General features: G+C 34.7%; 1 protein-coding gene across 7 annotated transcripts in view; it reads left to right on the plus strand.

The window, feature by feature from the left end:
- The window catches only part of CHL1 (cell adhesion molecule L1 like), a 214,138-nt gene extending 200,058 nt beyond the window's left edge, over nt 1–14,080 (plus strand). For 6 of the 7 annotated variants that reach the window (XM_050778560.1, XM_050778563.1, XM_050778558.1 and 3 more), the window contains 4 exons: nt 2,771–2,932; nt 3,561–3,692; nt 6,251–6,323; nt 10,147–14,080. In XM_050778560.1, coding sequence (XP_050634517.1) covers nt 2,771–2,932; nt 3,561–3,692; nt 6,251–6,323; nt 10,147–10,363 — 584 coding nt within the window. In that variant the 3' untranslated portion in view covers nt 10,364–14,080. The remainder of the gene's footprint in view (nt 1–2,770; nt 2,933–3,560; nt 3,693–6,250; nt 6,324–10,146) is intronic. The other variant, XM_050778564.1, reaches the window with a different exon arrangement.
- The last annotated feature ends 839 nt before the right edge of the window (nt 14,081–14,919 follow it).

Raw genomic sequence — 14,919 nt, forward strand, 5'->3', positions numbered from 1 at the left:
CATCTCCAGTTATGATTTTAGCAAGGTTCTTGCTAAGCTTTCTATAATAGCAATAGGACCTTCGCAGATAAATCAGATCAGAGAAACTGATGTACACACTAAGTTAAACAAAGAGAGATTTAGGTAGGGCTTAGGCTGTTCAGGAGTGGAAGGATATTGGAGAAAGAAAGGAAGGATGTAGAAGATGGCAGAAAGGGAAGTAGAGTTGTGTATTTATCGTGTATTAAGGTTGGTGCAAAAGTAGTTGTGGCCCTTCCATTAAAAGTAGTAATGACAAAGGCCACAATTACTTTTGCACCAATCTAATACTATGTGTCAGACTGTGTTCGGGATGCTTTTCCAAATTGTAGATTAGAAAAATGGTAGAATCAATGAAAGAAACATCACGAAGGGGAAACATAGTAAAGAAAATTCAACTGCCTATTATTTATTGAAGATGTATATTAAAATATATTCAAACTTGTGAATGACTGTAAATCACCATGTTTGTGTGTGAATGGTTATGCTCTGACCTTTATTATTGGTTTGTTTTTACATCTTATTGTGCCTGCTATATCTGACTAATAACAAGCTTATGTTTTTCTTGGATTCCTTAAACATTTAAAACCCCTTTATGTGGGAAAAGTGTATAATTCAAATAATTACTTCCCTAAAACTCACAAAGTATTCCCAAGGATGAATTGAACACCAAGTGAAATGAAAAACTCATTTCACTGACTTTACCTGCTCATAAAAGTTAGATTTAAAGATGGGGATTGAAAACTTCGCAGTAACTAAAAGATGGTTATTTCTGAAGCATTGAAACTGACATCAAGTGTCCAATACAAAGAAGAGAAGTCAGAATGGTAGTACTCCAAACATGCAACTTCCATATTCTTAAAAACAGAATTTAAGGCATGGAGTTGGTTGCTATTTTGATATAACCAAGACCATAATGTGCTTGTGAAATACTGATCCCATTCTTGCCAATTTGAAGCATATAAGAAAAAATATTCACAGAATTGCCTTACAAGCATTGCACATTCTAGTACATACGTTGGAAAATTTGGGCTTGGTTGCATTCATGCTTGAGAAATTGTTTTTGGAGGATGAAAATGCTGTTCATGTGATTTTACAACTGATGTGGCATCTTTTCTTCAAACTAAAAATGTAACTAATTTGCTGCGTATCTTAAAAGAACATTTCTTCACTGTCTTACGTGTCAGGAATTTAAAAATGTTTCTTACTAGCGTGTTTGTGTTCTTTTTCAGGAATCTGCATTTTCAGTATTCCAGCTAAGTGCCCCCTTCCCCAGTTGACACTGATTTCTCTTCTATAGGCGTGTCTTGCTATATGTACAGGGAAAAAAATTACAATCTCTTTTTCTACTAGAGTTCAACATAATCTTTGAAAAAAATGTATATTTCTACTGAGAAGATACATCTTGTTATCACTCAGCACTCTAAAAATGATCACTTGTGCAAATTGGAACCTACTACTATGCATCTTTCTTCTCGCTCCGCCTATGTAGCTCATTTCAAGGTCATTTGGCGCTTGTTCAAAAAATAGGATTTGATTGACAAGCATTTTTCTCTGTTTTCAGGTTGTCACTCTGATTTTCAAATAAATCGTATTCCATAATCTAAGAGTAGAAAAGATGGAGCTAATCAGAAATATTATTTTTGTGTCATTAGTGGTTTGAATAAATCACTTGCTTTACTCTGTTTTTCAAAAGCTTGCACTACTTAACGTTTTACTAATATCTCTGTTTTTCAAGGTCAAAATTAATTGCACTCTGTTTCAATGATGCTTAATCTTGAAGGCTTTGCTCATATAATTGGCCTTATTTCTCTCATGGCATAATTTTTAATAAAACCTTTTTGTTATTTAGTAACTATATAATTAATTTTTTTCTATAATGAAAATGCATAATGAAATATTGATCTGTAACATATACCCACTTTAAATAGAATTTCATAACTCGTTGTAGTCTCAGTAAGAAACATATTTTATAACACTGCTAACATTTTCTGGATTATATTTATTATATTGAGTTGATTCCCAGCAAAACTATGGATCACATGCAAAAATATTTAAGATACTTGGTGGTAAGATAAGAAGTTAGTATATTTTTGTTAAACTTGATTCATTTTATCTTCTGCTATGAGATTCTACTATTAACATATTGACATATTAATATTTTTTGAAAAGTATTAACTTCCCACACCACTTTCAAAATGTCAGTAAAACCATTCCATTGGTATGTACCTACAAGCCTGCACTTCACGCACTTTGGGCTTCTATAAATTTCAAATATTTAATATATGACCATGTTGTAATGCTATTTCATCAGTATTTATGGAGAAGACCAAGGCAAAAAAAAAAAAGCAATATATAGTTAGTTATGATTATAAGGTTATATGCTGTCAATTGTAAGTCAAAAGGCCATATTCAGTTTCCCATTAGGTTTGTGAAAATCCAAATTGCACAAAATCATAATGCATAATATTTTTAAGTCTACGGTTTTGAACCATTCATGAGACCAGGCAGATTTACAGTACCATTTCACCTTAAACGGCCATGTATTGAGTTCATTTCATTTACTCAATTTCATTATATTAAAAAAGGAAGTTGAAATGTTGATTTTCTTGATCTCCTATAATTCAAAAACTGAGACAATATATAAGTGACTTTCTTATTCACTTCGAGTAACAATATATATTTTTTTACTTTTTATGTCCTGTTTTTCCATGACTACAATTCACATGATTTAACTGTGTACATTTCTTAGGTAAAGGTATCGGGAAGATATCAGAAGGAGTAAATCTTACTCAAAAGACTCACCCAATAGAGGTATTTGAGCCGGGAGCTGAACATACAGTTCGCCTAATGACTAAGAATTGGGGTGATAACGATAGCATTTTTCAAGATGTAATTGAGACAAGAGGGAGAGGTGAGAAATGAGATTATATTTGGGAAAGTCTTAGTCAATCTATGTCCTGTAGAATATTTAGTGTTGCATATGTCCTATATTAAACATGAAAACACTGAGTATATTAGTAATGAAAATAATAATTTCAATTTTAGACATATTTTAAATTATCAAAATGAAAAATGTTTCACAGTAGTTCAACTTATCCTTTATTTTGTTTTTACTAGAGTTGTTGCCTAAAAATATCTCCTGCTTATTAACACATGTTAATAACACAATCTAAAAAGAAAAAGCAAAACAAAACAAAACAAAACCACCAGGCTCCATGGTCATCTGCTTCTAACCAAGGCAGCTTGCGCTTTTGCTTGCTCCTTGCTGCTTCTGAGTTTAACTTCTGCCTTCACTATCCTTCTTTGGTTTTTCATCCTCAGAATCAAATACAACTCAAAGAAGTCCCTTTTTAAATAAAGAAGGAAAGATTTATCAGTATTGTCCCATTAACATGTCCTTCACATTGCATTCCTTCTGGGGTCATTAAAAAAATTGATACTCTTTGGTATGCTTAAAAATGATGTCTAATTTTCCCCAATTTTACAGAATACAAGACTGTTTCTAGTGTACAATGTTGTGACTTCTCTTTCTACAACAGAATATGCTGGTTTATATGATGACATCTCCACTCAAGGCTGGTTTATTGGACTGATGTGTGCAATTGCTCTTCTCACACTAGTATTGTTAACTGTTTGCTTTGTGAAGAGAAACAGAGGTGGAAAGTACTCAGGTAAAATTGTTTTTTAATGTGATTTTCAACTTATTAAATAGCATTTTCTGGGAAGCATTCTTCAGTGACATCTTTTTTTTTTTTTAAATACACATTCAAGTCAAATTTATTTTAGCAAATTAGATGTACAATGCACTGAGAGGAAAAACATATTGCTAAATTAACCAAAAAAAATATATGTATGGTCTAGAGTATTATTTCCAGATAGTTACTAGGTTTTAGTTTTTAGCACTTAAAATGGGCTCTAACTGCCGGGTGTGGTGGCTCGTGCCTGTAATCCTAGCACTTTGGGAGGCCGAGGTGGGTGGATCACGAGGTCAGGAGATCAAGACTATCCTGGCCAACATGATGAAACCCCGTCTCTTACTAAAAATACAAAAATGAGCCGGGCATGGTGGCAGCTGCCTGTAATCCCAGCTACTCAGGAGGCTGAGGCAGGAGAATCACTTGAACCCGGGAGGTGGAAGTGGCAGTGAGCCGAGATCGCACCACTGTACTACTTCAGCCTGGGAGATAAAAGCAAAAACTCCATCTCAAAAAAAAAAAAAAAAGAAAGAAAGAAAGAAAGAAAGAAAGAAAGAGCTCTAACAAGGTTGATAACACTTCCAAACTTCTATTGTCTATCTGTGAAAGATCAGAGCCATTGAGAGACAAATTACTAAGTTACATACATGCTTTAGTGTTTTAAGTGACCCATCTATAGTACGCCTCTCTCTATACATGACATACACGACTCGTGTTTTTTGCACTAATGCATTCTAATATTACTGGCTCCACTGGCCAACTTTGTTGGTGTTAATCATTATTAGGAATGCGTTTCTTATTACCATGGCATGTATTAGATACACTGCCTCATGAATTGATACATAAGGTATCCATGAAAACCATCATAGTTGGTAATATGATGTTTGCCTTTAATTTCATTCAACTTCCGAATTTGTTTTGTCTTTTTCAGATATACATATTGTATCAAGATGATGGTTATTACTAGTATTGCTTAGTATTCATGATGCTTTTATATGGTGACAAAGATTTAGATTACACTGCTATTTGTTTCATGATGTTCAGATTTATGAGAAGTTCATTATTGGCTTAGGATTTATCTAGCAAATATTTAGTGGGAACCTGTCATCTACATAGAAGCATTGAGAGCATAATTTCTAGGTTTTTGTAAAATGACATGCATAATTTATGGAGTTATGCATTTCACTTTTTTCTCTGAAGACTGAATGATTATGAATTAGGTTCACAATGACTAATAAATGTTCTGAGTAATTAATGGGAAACGTTAAAGAGTTATAGCATTCTCCTTATCCCCAACAAATAATCATTTGTGAATTGTGTGCTATCCAGATTCTAAAGATGTTTCTTCAAATCATGCCCTGAAAAGAAAAAAAAAAAAATCAGCATTTCATATTGCAGAGTAGCTAAGAGAATCTATTAGGTCTCTGCATGTAGTCATAAAAAGTTCCATAAATAACAATTTGTATTTGAGGGTTTTTGTTTGTTTGTTTGTTTTTAAGTAAAGGGAATAAGAGCTTTTGGTCTTATATTCCACTAATACAAAAATTAGCTGGGCGTGGTGGCGGCTGCCTGTAATCCTAGCTACTCAGGAGGCTGAGGCATGAGAATCCCTTGAACCCGGAAGGCAGAGGTTGCAGTGAGCAGAGATCATGCCACTGCACTCCAGCCTGGGTGACAGAGTGAGACTTTGTCTTGAAACAAAACAAAACAAAAAAAGTAAAATGTCAGTGGAGACCTGAATATTCAGATTGTTGCAACAGTTTTGTGTAAGAGTGATGCATAACAACCAAATGATTGACCTTTTTTTTTTTTTTTTTTTTTTGAGACATGATCTTGTTCCGTCACCCAGGCTGGAGTGTAGTGGCACTATTTCAGCTCTCTGCAACCTCTGCCTCCCAGGTTCAAGTGATCTTCCCACCTCAGCCCATCATGTAGCTGGGACCACAGGTGCACACTACCACACCTGGCTAATTTCCATGTTTTTAATAGAGACATGGTCTTGCTTTGTTGTCCAGGCTGGTTTCAAACTCCTGACATCAAGTGTTCTTGCCCGTCTTGGCCTCCCAAAGTGCTGGGATTACAGGCATGAGCCACCACATCCAGCCTTGATTGACTTTTTAAATTCAATTTAATTTAATGACACAGATCTAATAGGTGCCTATGACATCTTCAAAAGGTCCAGATAGTAAAATAAATATTTAGTAATTTGGTCTTCACTGAGAAATCAAATTAAGTTGGGCTCTTCCAATAAGACTTCTTGTTCACATAATATTGTGTAGTCACGTGAAAATATGCAGCACGCTGCAGGTGTGATGACAAAAAAGTAGAACTTCCCAAAATCCTCTCTCTTTTTTATTTAAACAAAGAAGTAACAGATGGGCTACAGGTATAGCCAGAAAAAAATATTGCCTCACTGGTATCAAAACATTTGAGCAATGCTGTTCTTATTGACTATTCACTATTCCACAGCGCTGGTAAAAATGTATTTTAAACAGTCACTGTATTAGTTTCCCCACCTTTTTTCTCTTTTTTAGTTAAAGAAAAGGAAGATTTGCATCCAGACCCAGAAATTCAGTCAGTAAAAGATGAAACCTTTGGTGAATACAGGTAAACTTGAGGTTCTGTTTTAAAATGTATCAAAACACGTATTCATCATGTTGAAAGCTCAAATGAACAAAAATGTGTTTATTCTTAACAAAAAGTTACAGAACTATAATGTAATGACCCTATAAAGAATACTTTGTACAAATAGGGCCCACGTAAGTGCTAGCAACCAAATTTCTGTCTGTGTGGTGAGGGTGTATAAAGAATTACAGTCCAGGCAGAAGTATCGGTTAGGATACTTTTCTTGAAACTGTGTGCCTAACGCAAATACACTATTCTTATTTAGGTTGAATATCTATTTGGGGTAGCTAAAACATCTTGAGCGTGGCCATTTTGAACTCAGGTTGGTACCGTTTGCATCCACACACATATATCTGTATACCTACAGTGTTGCCCCTGCCAAGGTAAGTAAGTTACAAACCCTGTCCTCTCGATGAACCTAATCAGCAGAGAAAAATGTCTTATATATGCAAATGACTGTAATGAATTAAATAGAATAAAAGAGCACAAAAGAGAGCAACTATTTCTGCCCAGGTAGGATTTTGGAAAAAGGATCATCCATAAGAGATAAGCTAAGCCTTAAAGGATAAAAAGGATGGTGTTACTGTTAACCACTGGACAGAGGATGACAAAATGAGTGAGAACGTGTCGGGCAAGGGAGGAATGGCAAGAAGTCTGCTCTGAGCTAGGCAGGAATCTTTTGGGGACGTGTTAAATTGTCTCTCCTGTTATCTCTCTCCATCTTCCCCTTTCTACTACTCTCTTAACTTCTTAGCTCTTTTTGGTTGGAATGGCATCATTTTTTTTCAGGTACCCTGTATATTTCAGCCAATAGACATATTGTAAGTTCCAGATTTATATCAATTTTAGCACATGGGAAACCAGAGTTTATATCAAAGAAGAAATCTGGTTGATCCTCATTCTCTCATCTCTGGATTCATCACTCTAGACAGGGATGTGGAGCATTTTCATTAGCTCATTGTTAGACATTTGAGCTTACCTGTACCTCCACTTTGTGCTATACTTATTTTTCTGTATTCTACTTAGTCAATATCCTTTTTACATTTTTATATTTCTTAATAAATGACTTTAAATTCTTTCCAGAATAAAGAACAATAAAGAGAAAGAAAGAAAGAGAGAAAAAAAAAAGAAAGAAAGAATTTTGGAGCTTTGCAAATTGTGCTCATTACTGTTGTATTAGTGAGCAGCTGCCTCATAACAACAACCACCAATACTTAACAGCTTAAAACAATAAACATTTATTATTTCTATGTCCTCATAATTCAGGAATCCAGACATGGCTTAGATGGGTGCTTCGGGCTCAGGACTTCTCATGAGGTTGCAGGAAGGTTTTGACCAGGGCTATGGTTTCATCTAAAGTTTCAACCAGAGCACAAGCCATTCCTAGGCCACTCATGGTGCTGTTGGCAGGTTATAGTTCCATACAGACTGTTGAACTAAGGGCTTCAGTTCTTCACAGGCCAGAAGTCATTCCTAACTCCATATCACATGGATATCTCCATGGGGCCATTCACAACATGGCAGCTGGCTTCCTTCAGAATGTGTGAGCCAGGGAGCAAAACAGAGCACCCAAGTTGGAAGCCACAGTCCTTTTGTAACCTGACATTGGAAGTGACTTCCCATCACTTCTGTTGTATTATATAGGAGCAAGTCAATAAGTTTAGCCCACAACTCAAAGGAAGAAGATTATACAAGGTACAGATTCCATGAGACAATGATCATTGAGGACCTGCAACAACTTTTTCAGAAGTTGAGGCAGGAGAATTGCTTGAACTCAGGAGGCGGAGGTTGCAGTGAGCCGAGACTGTGCCACTGCATTCCAGCCTGGGCAACACAGTGAGATTCCATCTCAATTAAAAAAAAAAAAACACAAACAAACAAACAAAAAACTACTTTTGAAAGACCGTATTAGCTCAGTTTTACAGGCAAGAAAACAAAAACAATGCCTTGCAATGCCTCGTCTAAAAACCCATTTCCCCACATCCTGCTGCTTCTTTATAAAGATAGCTAACACCTTCCCGTGCATTATTTCCTATGACATCCCTTTATAGTAGTTGATGTGTTTTCCAACCTCTTTCCCCCAAACTACACATTTATCAGGATAATTGTCTACTTTCCACATTATCCCAGGAGGCAATTTTATAAGAGGTACCCTTACATAACATAAGTCCTCATCCTTCTAGCTTCCGATAATCGTTCCTTTTGTTATTTTTCTTTGCTCTTTGTTTCCTGATTCCTCAGCCAATGCCTCATCTTTTTTCTTGATTTGTTTTTATAACTGCAATATCCTAATTCGAGAGCCAATTATCGTATCAGTCAGGGGAGCATGTGTTATGCTGCTGTCAAAACAACTCCAAAAGCATGTTCTTTCTCAAGTTATGTATCCCACAGAGATCGCCCTTTTCATCTTAGTCACTTAGGAGCACCGGCTGGTGGATGAGGATCCAGGGTCACCACAGCAGGGAAAACAGAATGTAACAAACTGAGCACTGGCTTTTAATCTTCCACTTGGAAGAGACACATGTCACCTTTGCTCACTTTTTTTTTAAACCGAAGAAAATTCCATGGTTGCATATAACATAGAGTAGGCAGAGAAGTGTCATCCTGTTTTATTCCTAGAAACGTGACATACTTATTGAATAGCACTGACCAATACCACAAATTATAAAATGATACGTACATCTAAATTATATTTTTTCCAAATGCTTCATTGATAAAATTTGATAAAATCATTTTATATGGTGTATAGCTTAATAATGTAATACTAAATGGTATTTTTAAAAATCTTGATCCAAAATCTGAAGATCATATCATTTGATAAGCATTTTACTAATGGATTTGCTTCTGTTCATGAATAAAACACCTACCATAAATATAGTATACTTATTTATGTTACTAAAATATCAGCCGCTTCTTTCTGTCTTAAAATGTAACAAGCTTGAACTGTTAACTATATTAAAGAAAGTTATTTGGTTTCAAAAACAGAATATGATTGAGTTTTAAAAGAACTTTTTGGAACGATATAAGAGAATGAAAAGGATCAGAAGTAAAAACAGTAGATCAAGACTTAGAAGCCAGGAACTCCAAAAGTTCATGAAAGCAAAGGAAATTGCATTTGTTCTCTGTCTGAGTCCATTAGGGGCTACTATAACAAAATACCATAAACTGAGTTGCTTATAAAAGAACAGAAATTTATTTCTCACAGTTCTGGATTCTGGGAAGCCTAAGAGCAAAATGCCAGCATTTTCCATGTCTGGTGAAGGCTCACTTTCTGGGTGACAGATGGTGCCTTCTCTTTGTGTCCTCACATCGTGGAAGGGGTAGGGCAGCTCTCTGGGGCCTCTTCTCTAAGGGCACTAATATCATTCACTAGGGCTCCACCCTTTTGGCCTAATCACTTCCCAAAGACTCCACCTCTAACTCTCTCACATCTGTTATCAGGTTTTAACATAGGAAGCTTGGGAGGACACAGATATTTAGACCATAGCAGCCACTATGGACATCAACAGGTTGAATCTCACATGTTACAGAAGCTCAGCTGTCAATTTTAAAGAGAATCAGAAGTGTTGTGAATAATGAAAGATTGTTTGGTGGAAATTGCTTATGACTTTGTAAACACGTGTTTACAGACTTTGCAAACTTGGTAAACATGTGTGGTAGTATCATGTGGGCTTTAGTATCTGTCTTCAATGCTATTATGAATGTCCTGAACATTATAAAACCTTTTAGCACTTATGAATGTGTTTCTTTACACAAATAAGAATATTAGATTTTATTGAACTATTTTTTGTTTGTTTGTTTTCAGTGACAGTGATGAAAAACCTCTCAAAGGAAGCCTTCGGTCCCTTAATAGGGAGATGCAGCCTACTGAAAGTGCTGACAGCTTAGTTGAATACGGAGAGGGAGATCATGCTCTATTCAATGAAGATGGATCATTTATTGGTGCCTATGCAGGATCTAAGGAGAAGGGATCTGTTGAAAGCAATGGAAGTTCTACAGCAACTTTTCCACTTCGGGCATAAACACAACATGTGTAACCAATGCTACTGGTTCACCCCAACCTTTCATATTTATCTGTTCAAGGGAGCAAGAACTTTCATATAGGAATAGAAACATGTTGACTGAAGATTTCATCCAGAAGTCAACATCCTGCAATTATGTTGAAAAAAGTAGCACTGCCTTCAAAATATAAAATGCCAAGCACTTCAGGCCTATGTTTTGCTTTTGTTGTTTTCAGGTGCTCGAAATGCAAAACACAAAACGAATCCTGTGTTTAGATACACCTCAACTAAATCCAAAGTCCCCATTCAGTATAGTCCATATTTGCCTGATTTTACTATTCAGTGTGCTTGCATAGATATTGCTACCTTGTGGGTTTTCCTCCGTATGCACATTGGTATACAGTCTCTGAGAACTGGCTTGGTGACTTTGCTTCACTACAGGTTAAAAGACCATAAGCAAACTGATTATTTAAAATGTAAAAAAGAATATGAATGTCTTATTAAAACGTTTCATTGAATATATACAGTCTAAATTTATTATTTAAATTGTAGTAGCAAAAGTCTTAGGTGAACAATCAACTAGTATTTATTGAGCTCCTATTTGGCCAGAGATGGTCATATTTAAACAGAAGTATAAGTTTTTCAGTTTCAACATTTTTTAAATTTCTATCAGTTATGACATCCACGAGCATCACTTTTTGTGTCTGTGTTTTTTTGTTTTTTGTTTTTTCTTGGACTAAATTCAACTGCATGGAAGCAGTGGTCAGAAGGCTGTTTCATACAAGAACAGGCAGAAAGTGCCCATTGTTCTGGATTCTAATAGCTACATCTACTTAATATCTTCATTTCTAAATTGACTGCTTTTACCTTTTTTCTATGTTTATGTAATGGTATGCTTGCATATATTTCATGAATACATTGTACATATTATGTTAATATTTACACAGTTTAAAATATAGATGTGTTTTATTTTGAAGGGAGAAAAGGAACATTAACAGGCATGTTTGTACAGTTAGAATATATTAGTAAGATACTGTTTTTCATCATTCCAGAGCTACGACTAATAACATGAGGTTCCAAAGCTGAAGACTTTGTATAAAGCATTTGGATTTTGTTCTTATATGGTTTTCTTTCAACAGTTTCAAAATAAAATATCATATAAATATTGAGGGAAATGTTTTCATATTTTTCAAAATAGGTTTTTACTGTTGAATGTACATCTACCCCAGTTCCTCAAAGAAAAACTATTTACATAGAAATTACTACACATATGTTTGCGTGTATGGTATTTTAAACATCTTTGTGGTGAGAATCTGTTTCCCCTATATTCTCCTTCTGTCAAAGTCAGTACAAATTCAGGGAATTTATTTTCTGGCATTTGTGCTCCAGTCCTTTTAAAATTGTCCATGAACATGTTTTAAAAACAATATGGAGGATGATGCATACATGTCGGTCAAGTTCAGCACTAGACTTGACATTTTACGGAAACATTTTTTAACCTTACCCTGAAATACTTAACTACTGTTTAAATGAAATTCATTTATTTTACTTTAGTTTTTGAGCTGTGATTATTGTTATACAGTTACGTCCTCAAGTTGGATTTATGTAACCCCTTATATTTCATGGATACCAACATTTGGGGTATTTATAATAGTCAGCGCAGGAATGCACATGGAATATCTACTTGTCCTTTTGAACCTCACATGTCCTCCTGAAGCATAGACAGGAAAAGAATGTCTTATTTAAAACTACAGTTTATGGGCTCAGGATTTGACCACAGTCCTGGGAGTAAGCATTTCAAAGGGGAAGGCATCGTGGTCTCCACGCCGTGTAAATGTGAGGATGTGATGCACATCCATCAGTGCAACTCGAGCTCCATCCTCATCTGATTTCTAAGGTGCCGATTTTCTGGAGGAACAGTCATCATGTTTTGATTTATCTGGGAGAAAATTGTCATGCCCAGCTACTGAAGAGGGCAAGGTTGTGACGTTCAAGTTTAGTTCTCATACTATTCTATCTCCTCTTCTTTGTCGTCAGTCAAAATGTGGTTTTTAAAGAAAGTCATGCAGGTTAGAAATAATGTCAAAAATATTTAGGAATTTAATACCCTTTAAGTCAGAAGATAAAACAAATACTGAAGTATTAGCTCTTCCTACACTTCGTGTTCCCCTTTAGCTGCCTGAAAATCAAGATTGTTCCTACTCAGATCTTTTGAGTGGCTAAAACTTAACGGATGTGAAAAATGAGATTGAATGATGACTATGTTTTCCTATCATTATTACCTTTCCTCAATACTATTGGGCTACTACTGGGACTCTTCAGCACAAAAGGAATAGGTCTATGATTGACCCTGATTTTAATTGTGAAATTATATGATTCATGTATTTTATGAATCAGAATAACTTTCAAATAAAATAAATCCAAGTAGGTTAAAATGGATTTCATGACTTTCCCTCAGAAAATCAGTAATGGAGTCCATGATGTGCAATGGTAATTATAAATTGGTGAGGCTTGTTTGCAAAACGCCCACTAGTAATAAGGCAACAGCCAATATTTAGAACTTTGTTCTTTACTGGATTCACACTAACTTTCTCTAGTCTACTTCCAATATTATTTAATGTAACTGATTGTATATAGTCTCAAGAATGGTTAGTAGGCATGAGTTCCTAGAGAACTGTCCAAGGGTTGGGAAAATCCAAATTCTCTTCCTGGTTCCAGCACTCATTTTGTACATAAACATTAGGCAGGTTGCTTAACCTTTTTATTTCAAACTCTCAACTCTAAAGTGCTAATAAATAATCTCAGTTACCTTATCTTTGTCACAGGGTGTTCTTTTTTATGAAGAAAAATTTGAAAATGGTAAAAGCTAAGATGCCTTTTAACTTCACAAGCAAACCTTTAACTAATTATGTATCTAAAAGTCACCCCCCACATACCAACTCAACTTTTTTCCTGTGAACACATAAATATATTTTTATAGAAAAACAAATCTACAGAAAATAAATCTACTGTTCTGTGAGCAGTATGATTTGTACATGCCATTGAAAATTATTAATCAGAAGAAAATTAAGCAGGGTCTTTGCTATACAAAAGTGTTTTCCACTAATTTTGCATGCGTATTTATAAGAAAAATGCGAATTTGGTGGTTTTATTCTATTGGTATAAAGGCATTGATATTTTAGATGCACCCACGTTTGTAAAAATGTAGAGCACAATGGAATTATGCTGGAAGTCTCAAATAATATTTTTTCCTATTTTATAGTCATGGAAGAGATAAGCTAAAGAGAGGAAAATAATGAGAAATGTTGATGTGCTTTTCTAAGCATTTAAAACGTAATTGCCAATTGAAATCCTAAATATGTTTACATGCCATTAAGATATGATTCTTGTAACAATGTTAAATTGATTATAATGGGATTGGGTTTGTTATCTGTGGTAGTATATATATATCCTAGTGTTCCTATAGTGAAATAAGTAGGGTCGAGCCAAAACTTTGTTTTGTACCTTAAATTGTTTGATTACATCATCAAAAGAAATGAAAGGTATGTAGAATGGGTTCACCTGATTACCTTTTTCTTTTGGCTTGGATTAATATTCATAGTAGAACTTTATTAAAACGTGTTTGTATTGTAGGTGGTGTTCGTATTATGCTTATGACTATGTATGGTTTGAAAATATTTTCATTATACATGAAATTCAACTTTCGAAATAAAAGTTCAACTTCATGTAATCCAAAAATGTTTGTATTCTGTTCTACACAGTTAAGAAGAATCAGAATTTACATATTAATCTTAACTACTTCGGTTGCCTCTGATCCTGGAATATATATAAATGAAATATAATTTAATAAAGTATAAATAAGATATAAATAAAATATTTTGATTTCAATTACTTTACAAATATACAATATCATCAACGTCTATAAAACAGAATATTCCAATAAAATTTATACTTATGATAAATATAAATTTAAGATGAATGTATATTTATCTGGTTATTTTTAATAAAAATGTAGAAATGTCACCTTCCAAGAAAATGCCCAGTATGCTATATTTTCAGTGAGGCTATTAGATAATTTTGACATGGTCTCTTAGAATTGGGTTACCCAGTTTGGCTCAGTGGACAATCTATCGGAAATTGTTGTTTTTAAAACTGTTTTATTGAGCAGACATGGAGACTTACTGAAATCGTCGCTCTTTGTGAGGATGAGTTGGGTGGATCACTTAATGCCAAGAGTTCAACATCAGCCTGTGCAACATAGAGAGACCTCGTCTCTACAAAAATTAAAAAAAAAATTATCTATACCAAGCACTTTACATAGAATACCACATTTAATCCTTGAACAATATTCTCTGGTTTATTAAATTAGGGAACCGGGAGGTTAACTAACTTAATGAGTGTCACCAGCATGGGCTAGAACTAAAAATTAAACCCAGGGATGTTTGACTCCAAAACCCGAATTCATTATACCATTAATAGTACATTTTTTCATGCCCTCGCTCCTCCACCTTTTCTTAGAAATACTAAAGAAAGGTGAGTTTCAACTTAATGCTGACTTATTGATCATGCTTGCAAAC

Source organism: Macaca thibetana, chromosome 2 (genome assembly GCF_024542745.1).
Source record: "Macaca thibetana thibetana isolate TM-01 chromosome 2, ASM2454274v1, whole genome shotgun sequence".
Lineage (NCBI taxonomy): Eukaryota > Metazoa > Chordata > Mammalia > Primates > Cercopithecidae > Macaca > Macaca thibetana.